General features: G+C 44.1%; 1 protein-coding gene across 1 annotated transcript in view; it reads left to right on the forward strand.

Moving 5' to 3' along the window:
- m1ap (meiosis 1 associated protein) overlaps positions 1-22125 on the forward strand; it is a 115933-nt gene that overhangs the window by 21664 nt on the left and 72144 nt on the right. The window contains exon 5 of the mRNA XM_078555710.1: positions 3669-3830. Coding sequence (XP_078411836.1) covers positions 3669-3830 — 162 coding nt within the window. The remainder of the gene's footprint in view (positions 1-3668; positions 3831-22125) is intronic.

A 22125-nucleotide genomic window follows, 5' to 3' on the forward strand; every position in this document is an offset into this window, starting at 1 on the left:
GCGAACCCGATCAAGTCCATGCCGCCATTTTACGTGGGCAGGCCAATTAAGGTCTATTAAGCTCCCTGTGCGGGCAGGGGATGGGATTCCCTAAGTCGGGGCCTGCACTGTTTCACGCATGCGCACGAAAGGGCGCAGAAATCTCCCTAAGGCCCAGAGGTGCCTCAGGAAGATTAGTTAAAGTTTTTAAAAGCTAAATAAAGGGAAGAAAGTATTTTAAGACATGTCCCCTCAGTGTCAAATGAGCTGGAATATGTCAAGGAACATTAATGATAAACTTTATTTAATTTATAAAAACTTCATGAAACCTCATCCTGCCTGTGGATGAGGTTCCATGAAAAATGTGAAGGCCGCCTGGGCTGTTCGCCTGCCCCCCGACCTTAAGGTTGGACAGGCAGCTCATTTAACTATTTTAATTAGTTTCTAGCAGACCTTAATAGGCCTTTGACAGTTCGGCGGGCGCGCAGCCGACTCGTCTGCGCACCCGCCGAGCTAGAAATCTAAATGACGCGCAGTGACATTGGGATGCACGCCTGACGTCACCGTGCGTCATTTTACGGCCCCACCCCCGCTCGCCGACCCAAAAATTCTGCCCTTGGTGTAACAATGCAAAATGAATGATAACAAATTGTCAGCCCATCTTCATCTGTTACTATTTTATTTCCATTGGAACTCACTGCTATTGGCTTCCATTGTCTGCCAATTCATTATCAAAATTATCCTCAACCAGCCTATGCAGATGCAGGACCATGGTAGTGTTTTATCCTTCTCCTGAAGAATTTTGCATTATTTTACAGGCTTACTCCTGACTGCTTCTTCAGGTTTCTGGGAAAAAGAGATAGATGCTCCTTCAACTATAGTTTCAAGATGGGAATTCAGATCGTTATAACTTTTTCATCCATTTTCCTTTGATTTGCCTCCCACGCTTGAACACATTAGCCTAGAAATTTGATAGCATCTGAAAACATGTTAGAACGTTATTGCAATTATTCAGATGTACAGTCAGTGCTACTCGAGTCTGTTTGGAGGATGTTTCAGCGTCAAAAATTTTGTATGTCTCCAAAAGACACCCAACATCCCCTAAATGGGCAGTACACTCTGGCTGCAGACAGAAGAGGATGCTTCTTAAGAGAAAAATGGCTCCAACAGGTTCAGACAGGGCATCCAGGTTCTACAGTTGTGTGTTAGGGGTCCAGGTACAGGCAGTTTGGTCCTGTTTCCTTTTAGGGTCAGAAAACTCTCCAAGCCCCACCTTCGCTGCTAATGTGAAGAAGTCGCAGAGGAGGTTAGGATCTCAGCTCGCAGGATAAGCTTGCAATTCTGCAAAAAGTTCTATGACCTGATCAGAGTTACCCTGTTACTCTTTTCTCACAGCTCCACTTGTGGCCTCACCACACTCAGTTACTTCCCTTCCCTGGTTCCCTTGGATCATCTACAGCCATTGCACCACACTTAACTCAACCTCCCTTTTCTCCTACTCATATACTCTGCACATCTAACTCTCACAATTATTGAAAATCTCACTGCTATATCTCACATTTTACATTCTGCAAACCAACCATTTGACCACGACAGGCATATCCCAAGCACCTCACAAGACTATCAATAAGACGATCCCTGACACTTTTTTGCTGGTACTGTATATCTCCAGATGTAATCGAATTGAAGGACATGGCATGGAACACGCAGTCAGCTCTGTTTGAAGGTTCTACGCAGCTGGCACCAGGATAGCACTTGTTGCTCAGTGGCCAGCCTGTAACCTGACTGCCTGGTTGCAACAGAGATGACACAGGGTCTGCATGATGAAACAAGGACACCTGTTGAACAAGTGGGCCTGGATTTTTATCCTTGAGGCGGGTGGTGGGGGTGTCCTGCTCGGCCTGCCTGCCTCGTGAGAAAGTGCCTGCCAAGGCAGCATCTTCATTGCTGGGGTCCAGGTGTGAGCTGGAGTCGGGCCAGCCAACCTTGGGAGAAGTATGGAGGCAGCCAAAGTGGTTATGGGGTGCAGAGGCAGGCTGTTTAAAAGGCCTGCCTCAGTGCCATGGGACTTTGTCCCAGTGAAAAATAGAAACACGAAGGCCCTCTTGCCCTCACCCCTCACACCCCCTTCACCTTCCAAACACTCCCCATGCCCCATCCATGCCATCTGATGCCCCCACCCACTCCCTATGTCCCCTCATGCCCCCTATGCCAGGCTCTGCCCTTCCACACACCCAACTCCTATGTCCCCTCATGCCCCCTACACCAAGTGGTGCCCTTCCACCCACCCCAATGTCCCCCCATACTCCCTATGCCAGGCTCTACCCTTCCACCTACTCCTATGTACCTTTTTTTCCCCTATGCCAGGCTCTGGCACTTCCATTCCCATTGATCCACTGTAAAATTTCTAGAACCAATGAACACCACAGTGTAAAGTGGAATGTGTAAAAAAAAGCTTTGAAAAAATGTAATCCATTGATCACTTCCTCCTATGAAAGAAAGTCTGGACAGCAAACTAATAAAAGTATCAATCGTCCAGGCCCTTTTGAAGTTTCAAAAATCACAAACCACATTGAAACCACTTGAGTTATGTCAACAAACATTGGAAAATTGACTGCAGAGATCAGAGGGCCTGTGCTGTCAATCAAAAAAATGTTTCCCCTGGGACAGGTGCTATGTTATTTTAATAGATGCCTGGGCTCAGCCAAGCCTCATGATGTATGCTTTTGAACTTACCTTTTCAAAGGTCCCCTCACGCACATTAGGTTTCACACTGCTCTAAGGGACTGTGAACCACAACTCTTTAAAAACTTGGCCCCACTCCATGAAAATTGTAGAGGAGTAGGAGATACCTATCTCCGCAGTGGAGACAGCCAGGTCGGAAGTTCTGGATGTGGGTTTTGACAGGAAACAGCACACACCCTTTAAAGGCACTCCTTAAAGTTGCACATCCTGTGAGGTCAGGAATCCCAGAATCAGGACCCGTCTGGCATTTTTAAAGGGCCCCCAAGTCATCCCCACTTGGTGAAAATCCAGGCCAATATGTCTTGCTTCAGAGATTGGTTTGTATTATTTCAGCAAAGTCTACAAACAAAATTACAAATTAATTGTGGATGAGGAAGGCAATTTGATTCATCTTAATTCATTCATCTAAAAATGTGCTAATCTCTCCCAGTTGTTTCTGAATGATCCACACTTTTCACCTCCACCTCCCTATTTGTAAGACTGTTTCACAATTTGATCAGTAGTTTACACCACAGGGGTATTTCTGACATTGTGTTTGCTGTCAAAGATAACTATGCACACAGGATGCAAGATACACTACCTGATTTTCATTGAAAAGGTAACTTTACAACAGCATACGGCCTGCTCTCCTCATAGTCTCAGCAACTATGATTGCAATGTTTTTGCAGAATGTACCATTCATAAAAGTCCATTAGCCGGTTCAAACAATTTCCAGACTTAATCATACATCCCCAAGGCCACCTGATGGAGAAAAAGGTGGAATTCATCTTACCTATCATGACTGGATTTCACCCAGATTGAGTTGCATGGACCATCCAGTTTCACCCAGAAAATATTTGTTTGCCAGCTGTTAGTAAATTGTGTTGTAGATATTTAATGAGAAATGATTACCACTACAGTTGCTACAGTTATTTATTCAATGGACGCCTTTTTTTGCTGTGCAGAATGCTCCATCCTGGGGACAGATATCGATCTGCAGACTGTTGAGAATGACACAATCAGCCTGGATAGCTTCTTCAAGAGTTGGTTACACAATCATGGAACAGACAAGGAGCATCTCCATTTGCTGCTTCCAGCAGTACGTCTTTCCAGCTCTGCAGAAAGAAGTAATCAGTGCTATGAGTGATGACTAGGAAAAGAGGTTGACTAAAGCTACCTTTAAGTGTTTTCTCTATATTGTAAAGCATTTCAGAGTTCAAATGATGGCACAGTTGGCAAGGACAGTCTGTGACTAGACCATAACAGGCTATCGAACCATGGTTTAATCCCTAGTCTGCACTTGAGTTAGCTGATCTTTGGGCTAGAAGATTTATCAGGTTCAGCATAGCTGTGGAAAAGGACAATGTATAATCAATCAATCATAAAAATACTTAACTCAAAGAGGGCTAACTTCAGTGAATTGAAAAGGGATCTAGCCTAGGCAGATTGGAATCAAAAATTGGTAGGTCAAAGAATAATTGAACAATAGGAAGCCATCAAAGAAGAGATTGTTTGGGTAAAGAGTAGACACATCCCTATGAGGGGGAAAGGAAGGCCATCCAAAGCTAGAATTCAGTGGATTACTAAATGTATAGAGGTTAAATGAGATGGAAAAAGAAGGCTTATTATAAGGTTCATAATACAGTTGGGAACCAAGCTGACTATAGACAGTACAGAGGAGACCTAGAAAAGGGCAAAGAGAGATTATGAGAATAGTTTAGAGACTAACATAAAAGAAGGTGCAGAAACAGAGAAAACTGGGGATGTATGAACACAAAACTCTAAGGTGGAATAACCAGTTAAAAAGCATATGAGGATTCTTTGCCTGATTAATATAGGGGAAGAGTGCAAAAGCAAGGAGGTTATGCTAAACCTTTAAAAAGCACTGGTTAAGATTGAGTTGGCATATTGTGCAGAATTTTACCACCTTTGAAGATTTTCTGAGGTTAGGACCAAAAGTGGATTTCAGTCCCTGGCTGCCTGCTTATGTGATCTCACTGGAGATAGCCTATTAATAGGACATCTCTAGGAGCACTACCCAATTAAGTAAGGATAGTGAATGGAACAAGCACTCAGCTGGCTCAGCGGGAGGACCCGCAGAAGAGGTGGGAGCTGCTACTGCAAGCAGGAGAATATGAGGGGCGCCTCCAGATGGAAGATATGTGAAATTATTTTGAACTATTTGTGGTCACAGCCGCCAAGTCATCATCGTGGAAAGGGGTCCCTGTGGCCCTGTGGCAATAGCAGTTCCAGGGTCGGTGGGTGAGAAGAGGATAAACAAAGGTGGCTTTGCTGGCACCCATCTGCAGCATCATTAGTTGCTGGTAAGTTTCTGGTGGCATCCCCAATCTGGCCCCAAGCGGTCAGTTTCTAGCCACTAATTCACCTGGAGGCGAGAACGCATCAAGTGGCTAACCCAATGCACAATTCTGCAAATTTCTTTATACCTAAACCTATCTCTGAGATCCTGCCCCTGTTGTAATATGTCTTTAAGGGATATCAGCATGACATCTCTAGAAGGAAAATGTATGATGCGATCCACTCTTAGTTTCACTTCTGCTTTGAGCAGAGCACACACACAGCTCTGATGTCTTCAAGCTTTATACTTATTTATAACTGTTTTCATGTGCCTAGTCTTAATAAATTAACCCATAATGTGTTTCCCCAACCCTTATGAGCAATTCGTGGCTTGTAGGGTAAATAAGTCCATATGGTATTATAATAACACATCAGCTCCTTGTGTTCAATTCTGGATGCAAGGCTAAGGAGAAGGTGCAGAACAGATTTATTAGAATGGTAACAGGGATGGGGGCGGTTTCAGTTAGGTGAGAGACTGGAGAAGCTGATCGTTTTCCTTAAAGAAGAGGAAGTTAGGAGATTTCATAGAGGTGTGCAAAATCATGAAAGGTTTTGATAGAGTAAATAAAGAGAAACTTTTTCCAGTTACTGGAGGGTCAGTAACCAGAGAAAACAGATACGACACACAGAAAGCAGACACAATGGAAGCAGATTCAATAGCAACATTCAAAAAAATTTGGATAAATACTTCAAGTGAAATAATTTACAGGGCTATAAAGAAAGAGCAGGGAAGTGGGATTAATTGGATAACTGTACCAAAGAACGGCCTCCTCTGTGCTGCATCATCTATGATTCCAAGGATGGTGCTAGAATTGACCTCAACATCTCAGGGCAAGGGAGTGGAAAATATTAAGCTGGAAAACAATTTCTAAACAATGCCCAGAGAAATTGCAATTGTGTGGTTGTCAGCTGAAGACAAGTTTTATTGCTAGACTGTGATGCACTTTCAAGGTCAATGTTAACTTTCTGGCTCTGAAACATAAATAATATTCACTTGGCAAACTACTCCAGCCTATGGAACCATATCCCAACATAAGTCAACTTCTGCAAAAGAAGGAGATGAAAAAGAACAAAGATGAGAGTTGACTTTCATGAATATTAGTTTTGAAGTGATGATCATTTATACTTGAGTTTGCAGTGACCTTACTTATGTTAAATTGATTAGGTTTTCTTCAGTTGCCAAATTTAAAAATAACAGTCAGTTCTATGTTATACTGGTGATAGAAGTTCCACTTCTGGCATGAATCCCACTACTGGCAGGCACAAATCAGAGAATCAGGGCCTATTATAGCTGTATTTCCAGCTCAGTATTTGTGCTCAGGGACTCCATACTTGCAGTGGAGCTCTGCAGAATAATCTTCCCGGGGGAATGCTTAAACCTAAAAAGCATACAGCTGCCTCACTCAAAGTCTGATAATTAGTTTATTAACAAGTGTCACCCAATTTGTTGTAAGCATAAACAACCTTTATCTGTGTGAAACATCCAAGTATATAATTTCCTGGCAAACTCCCTACTGTGGTTGATTATCTATGGCTATCATGCCACACAAAAGTTTGGCAGTCATTTAAAAAATATCAAAGCAACAGCATTTTTGGCTGTACAACGAATTCATGTGAATAGAGTTGTAAACTCATGCTGATTACCTCGGGATCTCTAACATCCCTTTTGAAAGTAATATAATTAATAGTACAACCAGCCAGTGTCATATAGTACAGAGAAGATGCTAATCCTATTCTTGGCTCTTGTAGTCGATTGTGAAAGTTGAATAGAAAATATAATTGATTTCAATTAAGATTTACTTTGATCCTGATAATTGGCTCTATTCAGACCTCTTACTACATTATAAGAACATAACAAATAAGAGCATGAGTAGACCATTCAGCCCCTCAAGCCTGATCCGCCATTCAGTACAATCATGGCTGATCGACTTCAAACTGCCTTGATTCCTATCCCTGAACGATCGGAAATGTGTTGATCTCAGTTTTGAATATACTCAATGATGTAGCATCCACGACCTTGTAGAGTAGACAATCCCAAGGATTCACAATCCTCTGAGTGAAGAAATGTCTCCTTGTCTCAGTACTAAATGATAGACCCCTTATTCTAAGTATGTGCCCCCATGTTCTAGATTCCCCCATTCAGGGGAAACAACCTCTCAGTGCCTACCCTGTCAAGCCCCTTCAGAATCTTGTATGCTTCAACAGGATCAACTCTTATTCTTCTAATCTCCAGACAGTATTGGCCCAGTTTACTCAGTCTCTCATCATAGGACAACTCTCTCATTCCAGGAACCAGTCTAACGAACCTTTGCCGTACTACCTCCAAGGGAAGTATATCCTTCCTTAGATAAGAGGAGCAGAACTGCACACACTATTACAGGTGTGGTCACGGAAAAGTTCTATACAATTGTAGCAAGAATTCGTTATTCTTGTACTCCAATCCCCTTGGAATAAAGGCCAACATGCCATTTGCCTTTCCAATTCCATGCTATACCTGCATGCTAACTTTCTGTGTTACTTGTACACCCAAGTCCCTCTGATTTCAAAGTTTCACGCCTTTTAAAAAAACATTCTGGCCCGTAACCTCTGATTAGCGTTGGAAAGTGCTGGCCTGCAGAAATTAGAAGAAAGACTTACCTGGTCTTGAAAATTGTGTGGCCGGAGCTCCTTGGGGCCTGCAGCGCAAGACTCCTCGCAGGCCCCAGCGAAGTGTAGCTCCAGCGAATTCAAGGAGGCCATGCCCCCTTTTTTACAGCATTAGCTGCCATCAAGCAGGTAAGTTTAAAGTGTTATGACACAGCAGTTGGTAAAACTGAGTTATTTAAAAATCCCAGAGGGAAACTTTAAACAACTGTCATAACCTATATTTTTAAGTGGTATGTTTGAGATGCAGCTCTAAATTCAGGAATCAGACCACCAGTTCTCAAGAGGTTTTTATAGCAAATTACATGAGACATTTATTAATTTACACAAGTCAAACATATACACATGGCTACAAATTACTACTATCATAAATTTTAACAAATTCCCCAAATAATCTCCACTAAGGCAACAGCAGCCCACAGACTTTAAGCAGACAACAGGCAAAGCATTTTCACCTTACAAATTCAAAATGAGGCTCCTTTCACTTTGGTTCCTTTGCAGTCACAGTGGTAGGGTTACAGGCTTTGATCTTACATTGCCTCTGCTCTGCACACACAAAACTGCTATCGATTATACCTAGCACATCTCATTGAATGTAAATTTTCATTGTATCACCATTCCCTTTGAACTCCACCTCTTCTAACAATAAAACCCCTTTCATACTACCAATTTTATTAGTAATATAAACATTGCTTGGTCTCAGCTAGCTAGGTGCCAAATTTCACTCCCCTTCTTGAATGCTCTATTCAACAAAATGCAAATGCACTCTACATCCCTTACAACTCAAAACTAGTATACATGAAAGCTCCCAGACCTGCTGGCTTTAATCCAATTAAGACACACCCACAGACTAACCTAAAAGCAAAATACTGCAGATGCTGGAAATCTGAAACAAAAACAGAAAAAGCTGGAAAAACTCAGCAGGTCTAACAGCATCTGTGGAGAGAAAGATGGAGTTAACATTTCGAGTCTGTGTGACTCTTCTTCAGAGCTAAAGAGAAGTGAAAATGTGATGAACTGTATACTGTTTAAGGGTGGTGGAGCAGGTGAAGCTGGATAGAAGGCTAGCAATAGGCAGAGGCAAAGGAGATAAATAGACAAAGAGGTGTTAATGGTAGTGGTACTGGCTAAAGGAGGTGTTGATGGTGGCATTAAGGTAGAAAGCAGAATGTGATAATAACAGGACAAGGGTCAGGGGTTCTGATGTTGGGGGGGGGCGGGTTCCAAGGTAAGGGGGTGGATCTGGGTCGGTGGGGGAGGGCAAGGGAGGATTCCCATGAGGGTTGGGGGTGTGGGGGAGTCCCATGAGGTCGGCCTGGGCCTTTACAATAGTTATCCAGAAGTTAGAAAAGGTTTTAATTCTTCGAACTTTTTCTGGGTAACTATTGGTATAACCCCGGCAGAACCATACAAAGTTTGCGATTTAAACCGCATTTTCGGATGGTTCCAGAGGAAGTTAGTATTTTTGGGCAATTGCCGTGCAAACCCTTACTCGGCAACTTGCCAGAGGGATCCCCCAGCACATCTTTGGGGTAGCCCTCAAATCCGACACTGGGGAGCGCGGAAGTTACAGGCCTCTGTTTTTCTACCCTTACTACCTTACACTTCCCCACGTTCTATTCAATCTGCCACTTTCTGCCCACTCACTTAACCCATCAGTATCTCTTTGCAGCCTCATTATACTCATTTGAATGCCAAATATAACAAATTAAACAATCAAACAAATTGATGGGGGGAGGGGTGGATTGTCCCTTAAAGGGGCAACCATAAAACAAAATCCCAAAGGAAACTTACTAACTTCAAGTCAAAATGTTGTTCTGGGGAGAAACGATGCACCCACTGATGACGGAAGGCACAGCAGCCTTTTTTCTACTCTTTATTAAACAAACTAAACAATCACAATTTGGGGGCAGTGGTGGGTTTTGGGGGGGGGGGGGGGGGGAGTGCTGCGGAGATGGTCCTGTGAAAGGATGCCCAAAAACAAACCCCTCAAAGGAAACTTACTAACTTCAAATCAAAATGTGGTCTGGGGAGAAACAATGCACCCCAGCCCCCGCAGTGCCCACCAATCACGGAAGGCACAGCAACCTCTTTATTTCCTCCTCACAGTTTACATTTCCAATTAACTTTGCATTACCAGCATCTTAGATACATTATTCTTGGTCTCTTTGTCTAAGCCATTAATATACATTGCAACCAGCTGAGGACCCAACACTGATCTTTACAGCACTCAACTTGTTGCAGCCTGCCAACTATTTAACCCTACTCTCTGCTTCCTGACCTTTAACCAATCTTCCAAAGAAGCAAAATGATGCGGATGCTGGAAATCTGAAATTAAAAACAGAAAATGCTGGAAATACTCAGCAGGTCTGGCAGTATCTGTGGAAAGAGAAACAGAAGTAACATTTCAGGTCAAGGGCCTTTCTTCAGAACTGAAGGAAGGTAGAAATGTATTGGCTTTGAACAAGTGAAAGGGAGAAGGGGGAGGAAGAACAAACGGAAGGCCTGTGGTAGGTGGAGGATGGTTTTATGGGAAAGATTTCATGATACAAAAGGCAAAGGGAGTAGTAATGGTTGTAGTAAAGAAATAAAATATTTGTCGAGAGGGGGTGTGAATGACAAAATAATGAACAGCTGTGCCCAAAAGCAAAATATGAAAAACAAGATTATGTCCAGCACATGCAAAAAAACCCAGAAACAAAATGTTTCAAAATGTCAGAGTTCACGGTCTGAAATTGTTGAACTCAATATTGAGTGCATGAGGCTGTAAAGAGCCTAACCGAAAGATGAGGAGTTGTTCCTCAAGCTTGTGTTGAGCTTCAGGGATCAGTGCAGCAGGCTGAGGATATAGATGTCCATAAGAGAGTAAGGTGGAGAATTAAAATGGCAAGCCGCCAGGAGATTGGGGTCATGCTTGTGGGCTGAGTGGAGGTGTTCCCTGATGTAGAGGAGACCACATTGTGAACAGGGAAGAAAATCCCACCCGCGATCTGTTTCCCTCTCCACAGATGCTGCCAGACCCCCTGAATATTTCCAGCATTTTCTGTTTTCAAACCAATCTTCTATCCATGCAAAGATGTTATCCACACCACCATGTGCCCTTATCTTGCATATTATCCTTTTTTGAGCTGCATCTTATCGAACACCTTTTGAAAATTCAACTATATTACATCGAAAAGGAGTAAATTAATCATGGGTGACTTTAACCTCCATGTAGATTGGGAAAATCAAATTGGCAGATGTAGCCACGAGCAAGAATTCATAGAGTGTATTCAGGAAGGTTTCCTATCCTAGAACAATATGTTGTGGATCCAACCAGGGATCAGGCTGTTTTGGACTTGGTAATGTGTAATGAGGCAGGTTTAGTAAATGATCTCAGAGTGAGAGATCCCCTAGGAAACAGTGACCATAACATGATAGAATTTAGCATTCAGTTTGAGAGTGAGAAACTTCGGAAATAACTGCTCTAAAGTTAAATAAAGGTAATTACAAAGGAATGAGGGCAGAGTTGGCTGGAGGAGACTGGGAAAGGAGTTTAGCAGAAAAGACGGCAGATGTTCATGACTCACAGCAAAGATATACCCCAATGAGGAAGAAGGATTGTAGAAATGGAATAAACTAACCATGGTTAACCAAGGAAGTTAAGAATAGTATCAAAGTGAAAGAAAAAACATACAATGCGGCAAAGATTAGTGGTAAGCCAGAGGATTGGGAAAGTTTTAAAAACCAACAAAAGATGACCAAAAAAATAATAAAGAGGGAGAAAATAAACTTTGAGGGTAAACTAGCAAGTAATGTAAAAATAGACAATAAGAGCTTCTTTAAATATATAAAAAGGAAGCGAGAGGCCAAAGTCAATATAGGCCCCTTAGAGAATGAGGTTACGGAAATAATAATGAGGAACCAGGAAATGGTAGAAAAGCTGAATAAATAATTTGCACCAGTCTTCATGGTAGAAAACACCAATAGTATGCCAAAAATACTAAATAATCATGGGGCAAAAGGGGGAGAGGAAATAAATACAATAACTAACACTAAAGAAAATATACTAGGGAAACTAATGGGGCTAAAGGCCAATACGTCACCTGGACCTGATGGGTTGTATCCTAGGATATTAAAGGAAATAGTTGCAGAGATTGGGGTGAACTGGTAGTAATCTTCCAAGAATCCTTAGATTTTGGAAAAATCCCAGAGGATTGGAAAACTGCCAATGTAACACCCTTATTCAAAAGAGAAGGGAGACAAAAGACAGGTAACTATAGGCCAGTTAGCTTAACACCTGACATTAGGAAAACGTCAGAGTCTATTATAAAGGATGTAATAGCAGAACATTTAGAAATGCATAATATAATCAAGCAGAGTCAGCATGGCTTCATGAAAGGGAAATCATGCCTGACAAATTTATTAGAATTCTTTGAGGAGGTAACAAGTAGGATAGATAAAGGGGAACCAGTAGATGTAATATATTTGGATTTCTAGAAGACGTTCGATAAGGTACCACACACAAGGCTACTCAATAAGAAAAGAGCCCATGGTGTTGTGGATAGTATATTAGCATGGATAGAGGACTGGCTAACTAAAGGAAGACAGAGAGTTGGGATAAGGGGGGGCATTTTCAGGATAGCAACCTGTAACTAGTGGAGTGCCAAAGGGATCAGTGCTGCGGCCACAATTATTTACAATATATATTAATGGCTTGGATGAGGGAAATGAATGTACTATTGCCAAGTTTGTGGATGACACAAAAATAGGTGGGAAGGCAAGTGGTGAGGGTGACACAAAGAGTCTACAGAAGGATATAGACAGGTTAAGTGAGTGGACAAAAACTTGGCAGTTGGAACATAATGTGGGAAAATGTGAGGTTATGCACTTTGGCAGGAAGAATAGAGGAGCTGAATATTATTTAAATGGAGAAAGACCGAAGAAAGCTGCAGCACAGAGGGATTTGGTGGATCCTCGTGCATGAATCCCAAAAAGCTAACATACTAGTTCAGCAGGTAATAGGTAAGGCAAACGGAATGTTGGCCTTTATTTCAAAGGGAATGGAGTATAAAAATAGGGAAGTCTTGCTAAAACTATACCAGGCACTAGTTAGACCACACCTAGAATACTGTGAACAGTATTGGTCCCCTTATCTAAGGAAAATACACTGGCATTAGAGGCAGTCCAGAGAAGGTTCACTAGGTTGATTCTGGGCATGGAGCGATTTTCTTATGAGGAGAGGTTGGGCCTGTACTCATTAGAGTTTAGAAGAATGAGAGGCAACCTTACTTAAACATATAAGATTCTTAGAGGGCTTGACAGGGTAGATCCTGAGAGGTTGTTTCCTCATGTGGGACAGTCTAGGACGAGAGGGCATATTCTCAGAGCAAGGGGCTGCCCATTTAAAACAGAGATGAGGAGGAATTTCTTCTCTCAGAGGGTAGTCAGTCTGTGGAATTCTTTACCACAGAAGGTTGTAGTGGCTGGGTTGTTAAGTATATTCAAGGCTGAGGTGGACAGATTTTAATCAGTAAGGGAATCACGGGTTATGGGGAAAAGGCAGGAAAATGGGAGTTGAGGGTTATCAGATCAGCCATGATCTCATTGAATGTTGGTGCAGTCTCAATGGGCCGAATGGCCTACTTCTGCTCCTACATCTTATGGTTTTACAGTTTCCCTTTTTCTACCATACTACTTACATCTTCAAAATCTCTAATAAATTTGTCAAGCACAATTTCCTTTTCGTAAAACTATGTTGACTTTGTCTGATTATCCTATGATTTTCTACACGCATTGTTAAGACTTCCTTAATGATAGATTCCAGCATTTTCCTGATGATTGATGTAGGGTAACTGATCTATAGTTTACTGTTTTCTCTTTCTTTTCTCTCTTGAATAGTGGCGTTACATTTTCTAACTTCCAATCCTTTTGGGTCATTTTAGAATCTAGGAATTTTGGAAAATCATAACTAGTACATCCATTATCTCAGTAGCTATCTTGTTTAGGATAAGACCCTGGGGATTTGTCCACTTTTAGTCTTTTAAGTTTCTCCAATATTTTTTCCCCTGCTGATATTAATTACCTTAAGTTCCTTATTCTTATTAGCTTCTTTATTTCTGGTATGTAATTTGTGTCTTCTACTGTGAAGACAGAGACAAATATTTGCTCAACATCTCTGCCATTTCCTCATTCTCCATGATAATTTCTCCCCTCTCTGTCGCTAATGTTTACTTTAGATATTTTCCTTATTATATACTTGTGAAAGCTCTCACAATCTGTTTTTATCTTCCTGACTAGTTTATTTTCATTTTCTATTTTTTCTTCTATTTATCAACTTTTTGGTCGCTCTTTACTGGCCCTCCCCTCATACCTACACGATTGGCTTTGTTTAAGTTTAAGATTCTTGTTTGAGATTGGAGTACATCACCTTCAAACATAATATGGATTTCAATTGCATTATGATCACTTCTTCCCAGATGATCTTTTATAATGAGATTATTAATTAATTCTGTCTCATTTTACAATATTAGATCTAAAATAGCTTCAAAAGACAAATTCATGTGTTCAAGGCCCTGAGTCATGGACGCACACATGGGGCAGAATTTTTAGCTTGGTGGGTGGGCATGCACCTGACACACTTGAGCGTTAAATAAAGCGTGTTGACGTTGGCCGAGTGTGCTGACATCAACACGCACTCTCGCGATATTTCGCAAGGCGGGCGCATGATGGAGACAGAGGTGCGCCCGCCGTTAATTAAGTAGTCAGTTAAGGCCCTTGAGACACCAATTGTCTCCGACTTTACGGAGCCTGTGCGATTTTTAGGCCATTGCATGGACAAAATGGGCAGGTGGGCAGGCCACAATTTGCAAAGCCTCATCCATGGGCGGGATAAGAGGAGTCAGTGGCCTTGTCAAAGTGATTATTGAGGAGTGAAGGATGGTTACTTCTGTGAACAGGACAGCTTCATTTCGCTTCAGAGCTGCATTCAGATATTTTAGAGGCTTCAGTTAAGGACTCAACTGTTGCTTTCCAGGCCCCCAGAGGATTCACACCGCATGGGGCCTTCCAGGTATCAGACCGCCTTCCCTTATCCTGGTAATGGGGATTGTGGTCTCCACTGGAGGCACCTCCTCTGAGGAGGAAGAGAGGGCCAGAAGGGGGAAGAGATCAGGTGTCCCTGTTCAGCTCCCAGGGGAGCAACCTGTGGGAGGAGAGGCACAGGCACAATGGGTGCAGGGCCGACAGGAAGTCCAAGGCGGAAGGGGCCACAGAAGATGCCAATATCCTGCTGACAGGGTTTACAGGTGGCAATGCAGTTACCTCATTATGCCTGAGGTGCAATGCCGACAGGCTCCATTTTTCATGGGAGGCAGTGACCTCCACCTGTCAGAGGATCAGCCCTGAGGTGGACATCCCATGCCAGTGGCTCTGAAGGTCACGGTGGGCCTCAACTTCTATGCCTCCGGTTCTTTCCAGGGCTCAGTGGGGTATCTTTGTGGAGTGTCCCAATCAGCTGTCTATAGTTGCGTCAAACTGGTGATAGAAGCTCTGTTCACGTGTGCATTGACTTTCATTCATTACCGTACGGATGAGGCCAGCCAGGCAGAGCGAGCCAGAGGCTTTGCAGTGATTGCTGGGTTACCCTGCGTCCAGGGTGGAATCGACTGCACACATGTGGCCATCAAGGCATCAGTAGGTGAGCTGGGAGCCTTCATCAACAGGAAGGAATTCCACTCCTTGAACCTGCAGATAGTATGTGATCACAAGATGCATATTCTGCAAGTGTGTGCAAGGTACCCTAGCAGCTCCCATGTCCTTACATCCTCAGGCACACCCAGGTTCCGAGGCTCTCCCAACTGGATGGATGGTTGCCGGATGACAAGGGCTATCCCCTCAAAAGGTGGGTCATGATGCCTCTCCGCCGCCCAGGAACAGAGGCCGAGCAGCGGTACACCAGGAGCCATGCTTCCACAAGGGCGGTGGTAGAGAGAACCATAGGTCTTCTCAAGGTGTGCTTCCTATGCCTGGATCATTCAGGGGGCGCGCTGCAATACCCCCCAGATCGTGTGTCACTGACAGTGGTTGCATGCTGCAGTCTCCACAATCTGGCACTGGCAAGGGGAGACGCAGTAGAGGAAGAAGATCTTGACGTAGCTGCACAGGCAACAGATGATGAGTCCAGTAGTGAATCCGAGGACGAGCACGGTGAGGAGAACGCTGATGGTATAGATGCAGACCTGGGTAACCTACAGGGAGGCAGGGACACCCAGGACACTTTGATCCAAAGCTCCTTCAGCTAAACTACCAAATAAGAATCACCACCACATGCCAGGGCTGCAGGCTCCACACTCAATCTCTGACAGGACCAGTTCCTTGGTCAACAACATAAACTATGTACCTTTGCAATAAAGATTCAGGAGACACACCTCCATCATAACATCATGGCCTACCCTGCGCCTACAGAACATATGAAGCATACAGAGGCCGGTTGCACAAAATAACATATCATTTACTTATGAATGTTGAAAGTCGCAGAAATTAACATGAACTGGTGTTTTCCATCAAACCATTAAAAAAATGAGGGAACCAAATATCACCCATGATAAGCCCATGTTATCCTTAAGGTACTTTAAGTTTTCGCTTGCAGATGCTACGTTTATGTGCTCCCCCCCTCACTGGCACCGGCATTGGAGACAGCCTGTTCACTCTGCTGTCTTGTTGGCCTTGATGACCTTGGCGGTCGTCCTCTGGCCCGTGGAACCTGTGCTGGCCCCGCCTGGGAGGGAGCAGCCAGTGCCACGGCTGGCATCTCCCCAGTCCAGTCGCCACAGCCTCATCAGATGCCACGGTCACTGGCAGAGGGGCGGAGGAGCTGCTGCCATTATCCAGAGTGCCCTGAGAGGAGTCCGCAGAGACGACAGGCAGCTTGTGCACCAGCGTCAGGTCGCTTTGGACCTCCCTGCTCACCATTGACAGATGGACACCCAGCTGGGACACTGGGTGCCCAATCCATTTCCCGCACTGACACTGACCAGCTAAGGTCATTGCCGGTGTGAGGGCTTGCAGGTCTGAGTGCATCTCCAGGAACCCCTGATTGAGTCCCTGGAGGAGCCTCTCCATGAGAGTCGCCACTGTCTCCATGGAGGAGGCATTGCGCTCGCCCATGAGGGTCAACGCAGTGCTTATGCTCCACATGGACTCCTCCACAACAGACAACATGGCACGCATTCCCTCATGTATCTACGCTAAATCCTCCAACACCCCTTGCTGGACATCCAGCATCTACTGCCTCAGGGACAACTCCAGGGGCATCATCAGCCATCGACTGAGCGTTGTCCTGGTCCCCAGCAGTCCTCCAACTACTGACACCCTGGGCACACTCTGCCTCTGCCTGCACCTCAAGTGAGTGTGAGGATCCCTCACCAATGTACATTGATAAACTACACGGCGATGTTATGCCCACTGAGGTGCTGGTATCTGCACTGGTGCCTGCTTGACAGAGAGGGTGTGACGCAGGTGCGTGGTGAGCATGGTGGTCCTCAGGGGTGGGTATTCAGGCTCCTCATAACAAACTGCTGGCAAGCCTAAAAGGGAGAAGAAGGACATGTCATTAGTTTAAGTCATGAAACTGTCACTGTGCATGCCTGGCGCCCTGATGAGACAGAGATTTGCATCATGGTGCCCTCGTCTTTCGATTATCAATGCGGATTGCAGGTTCCAGGCTCACATCAATATAGAGACTACACTGGAATGGTAGCAATAACTGACATTCTCACCTCAGTGCACTGCACTCTTACCTTCCTCTGGCACCCCAACCTCCCCATGGCCACTTGACCGAGGTGCATGGTGCCTCTCCAGCTCCAGGGTCTCCTGCTCGTATCACGAGAGGATGAGGAGGTGTGAGTTCTCCCACCGGTCCATGACCTCTCAGCATCGTTATGGGATGTTTTCTCCTGAAAGCATTGATTCCTGAAAGAGGAGCATTGATTCATCCACTCTTGATGTGCAGCGCCATTGCAGCCTGGTCAATCCCACCTGAGGAGCACCATGGGGAGATGGGCAGCTCTTAACTTTTCTGCAAAGTGACCCATGCCAACACGGTACTTACCCTTCCCAATCGCAGCAGATCATTGAAGCGTTTCTGGCACTGGACCCATGTGCGCCTCACTACGTCATGGCTGCTGATCCTGAATGCTACCTCCTCCCAGGCCTTTTTGGTAAGATAGGGGGGCCTCCTCCTCTTGTCCCTGGGGTTTCTCTTCTCAGTGCCACCTCCTCCAGGAGAACTACAAGGCACTCGTCTGAAAAACGCGGGGCCAACTGTCCTGCCAGCCTGCCCTCCCGCCTACCGTATCCACCCGCTACATTCTCCATTGGCAACACTTCCGCGTCCTTCGATGGCAGCGCCCCAGGGGCTGCCGAGGCCTCATTTGAATCGGCTGCTGGATCGCCGTTGGACCCTGCGGACATCATGCCCCCACCACCACCCGCCCTTTGCGGAGATTCCAGGCCCCGTATCACTTGATTGGCCCACCTGTGTAAAATTGCGGAGCGCTGCCGATCACAGGCAGCGGTCAGATTCCCGGCTGCCCCTGCATGCCCCCGCCGATCCCGCATGCCAAGGGTAAAATTCTGTCCATGAGCTGAATGGACTCCTCCAAGACTATGATCCTGCGCCACCTCAAGGAACTCTGACATGTAAATAAAGTTTGGTGCCCAGAACTGGATGCAGTACTCCAGCTGAAGCTGAACTAGTGTTCTTTTATAAGTTCAACACAATCTTTTTGCTCTTGTAATCTATCTATGACCCTATTACAAAAACCTAGGATACTGTGTGCATTATCAACCATGCTCTCAAACTGTCCTGCCATCTTCAATGACTTATGCACACATACACCCAGATTCTTCTACTCTTGCACCCCCTTCAGAGTTGTACCTTTTATTTTACATTGTCTATCCATGCTCTTGAATTGTTTCACATTTCTCCACATTGAACTTCATCTGCCACTTGTCTACCTGTTCCGTCGACTTTCTATGCCCTTTTGAAATTAAGTATAGAGTGTATTCGGGACAGTTTCCTAGAACAATATGTTGTGGACCCAACCAGGGATAAGGCTGTTTCGGATCTGGTAATGTGTAATACGGCAGGTTTAATAAATGATCTCAGAGTGAAAGATCCCATAGAAAACAGTGACCATAACATGGCGGAACTTAGCATTCAGTTTGAGTGTGAGAAACTTGGGTCGGAAACAACTGTGCTAAACTTAAATAAGGGTAATTACAAAGGAATGAGGGCAGAATTGGCTGGAGTGAACTGGGAAAGGAGCTTAGCAGAAAAGACGATGGATGAACAATGGCAGACGTTTAAGAAATAGTTCATGACTCACAACAAAGATATACCCCAGTGAGGAAGGAGGATTCTAGGAAGGGGATAAACCAACCATGGCTAACCAAGGAAGTTAAGGATAGTGTCAAATTGAAAGAGAAAACGTACAATGTGGCAAAGATTAGTGGTAAGCCAGAGGATTGGGAAAGTTTTAAAAACCAACAAAAGATGACCAAAAAAATAATAAAGAGGGAGAAAATAAACTTTGAGGATAAGCTAGCAAGTAATATAAAATGGACAGTAAGAGCTTCTTTAAATATATAAAAAGGAAGAGAGAGGCCAAAGTGAACATAGAAAGAAGAGAATGAAGATTTAGAGAATGAAGCTAGGGCAATAAATAATGGGGAATCAGGAAATGGCAGAGGAATTGAATAAATAATTTGCATCAGTCTTCACGGTAGAAGATACTAATGGCATTCCAAAAATACTAAATAATCAAGGGGCAAGGGAGAGGAAATAAATACAAAAACTATGACTAGAAAAAAAGTACTAGCAAAACTAATGGGGCTAAAGGCCAATAAGTCCCCTGGACCTGATGGGTTGCATCCTAGGATATTAAAGAAAGTAGCTACAGAGATAGTGGATGCACTGGTAGTAATCTTCCAAGAATCCTTAGGTTCTGAAAAAGTCCCAGAGGATTGGAAAACTGCCAATGTAACACCCTTATTCAAAAATGGAGGAAGACAAAAAAAACAGGTAACTATAGGCTAGTTAGCTTAACATCCTTCATTGGGAAAATGTTTGAGTATATTATAAAGGATGTAATACAGAGCATTTAGAAATGCATAAAATAATCAAGCAGAGTTAGCATGGCTTCATGAAGGGCAAATCATGCCTGACAAATTTATTAGAATTCTTTGAGGAGGTAACAAGTAGGATAGATAAAGGGGAACCAGTAGATGTAATATATTTGGATTTCCAAAACACGTTTGATAAGGTACCACACGTAAGGCTACTTAATAAAACAAAAACCCATAGTGTTGGGGGTAGTATATCAGCATGGATAGAGGATTGGCTAACTAATAGAAGACAGAGAGTTGGGATAAGGGCGGCATTTTCAGGATAGCAACCTGTAACTAGTGGAGTGCCACAGGGATCTGTGCTGGCGGCCACAATTATTTATAATTTATATTAATGACTTGGATGAGGAAGTAAATGTACTATCGCCAAGTTTGCGGATGACACAAAAATAGGTGGAAAGGCAAGTGTTGAGGATGACACAAAGAGTCAACAAAGGGATATAGACAGATTAAGTGAGTGGACAAAAACATGGCAGATAGAATATAATGTGGGAAAATGTGAGGTTATGCACTTTGGCAGGAAGAATAGAGGAGCTGAACATTATTTAAATAGAGAAAGACTGAAGAAAGCTGCAGCACAGAGGGATTTGGTGGGTCCTTGTGCATGAATCCCAAAAAGCTAGCATTCAAATTCAACAGGTAATAGGTAAGGCAAACGGAATGTTGGCCTTTATTTCAGAGGGAATGGAGTATAAAAATAGGGAAGTCTTGCTAAAACTATACCAGGCACTAGTTAGACCACACCTAGAATACTGTGAACAATTTTGGTCCCCTTATCTAAGGAAAGCTATACTGGCATTGGAGGCAGTCCAGAGAAGGTTCACTAGGTTGATCCCGGGGATGGAGGGATTTTCTTATGAGGAGAGGTTGAGTAGGTTGGGCCTGTACTCAATTGAGTTTAGAAGAATCAGTGGTGCCCTTATTGAAACATATAAGATTCTTAGGAGGCTTGACAGGGTAGATGTTGAGAGGTTGTTTCCCCTTGTGGGAGAGTCTAGGACCAGAGGGCATAATCTCAGAGTAAGGGGTCACCCATTTAAAACAGAGATGAGGAGGAATTTCTTCTCTCAGAGGGTAGTCAGTCTGTGGAATTCTTTACCGCAGAGGGCTGTAGTGGTTGGGTCATTAAGTATATTCAAGGCTGAGATAGACAGATTCTTAATCAGCAAGGGAATCAAGGGTCATGGGGAAAAGGCAGGAAAGTGGAATTGAGGAATATCAGATCAGTCGTGATCTCATTGGATGGCGGAGCAGAATTGATGGGCTGAGTGGCCTACTTCTGCTCCTACGTCTTATGGTCTTAAGTTGGACATAATCCTCCTCACAGTTCACAATGCTTCCAAGTTTCATATCACCTGCAAGTTTTGAAATTCTGCCCTGTATGCCAAGGTCTAGGTCATTAATATGTTTCAAGAAGAGCAAGGGTCCCAACACTGACCCCTGGGGAACACTGAAATGGCCTAGCAAGCCACTCAGTCCAAGGGCAATTAGAGATGGGCAATAAATGCTGGCCTAGCTAGCGACACCCACATCCCATGAATGAATAAATAAAACATATCTTTCGCTGCTGGTCAAAGCATAGCCACCTTTCTTGTGACTCCCAAGGGCATGCATCTTGGCCCAGCTGAGCATGGTTGTTTCTGTCCTCCATCCTCCAAGGGGGACTGCCCACAGCTGCCTCTGCTTCTCTCACCTCCTCCTGCTCACTAATGCCATGCTGTTCAAAGAGGACCCACCAATGTGAGTGGATCTGCACTGGTGGGGGCATGCTTGTATGATGTGATGGTACTGTTTTTGTTACCTTGGCTGCTTCAGCTGCTCTCTTGATGTGACAGTGCTTTGTCAATCACCCCCCAAGACTGACCCCTTGTTGGAACACAAGGAGGAGATCATGAGAACTAGCCTTTGACAGCTGAATGCTCTACAGTACTGCTGAATCTTTAGCATGCTGTCAAATGGGAAGGAGTGCACTCAATCCCCTTTATCTACAAAATTCACTATCACCCTCCTCCAGGTATTCTCATCCATCCATCACTCATTTAGCTCTGTGAGGCCACCCTGACGATTTCCATTGGTGCCCCTGACAGACACTATAGCAAACCAGGGCAATCCTCCATCAGGGTGAGCCCTCTCCCTTTCCTCCAGCAATGACAAACAGAGTGGCACTGTGACCAATTACCTCTCTGACCAACGTTAGCAGCTCATTAACATAAGAAGCTGGATGCATCAATGCTGCCAGTTCCTCAACAGAAT

The sequence above is a fragment of the Cetorhinus maximus genome, chromosome 1 (assembly GCF_964194155.1).
Source record: "Cetorhinus maximus chromosome 1, sCetMax3.hap1.1, whole genome shotgun sequence".
Lineage (NCBI taxonomy): Eukaryota > Metazoa > Chordata > Chondrichthyes > Lamniformes > Cetorhinidae > Cetorhinus > Cetorhinus maximus.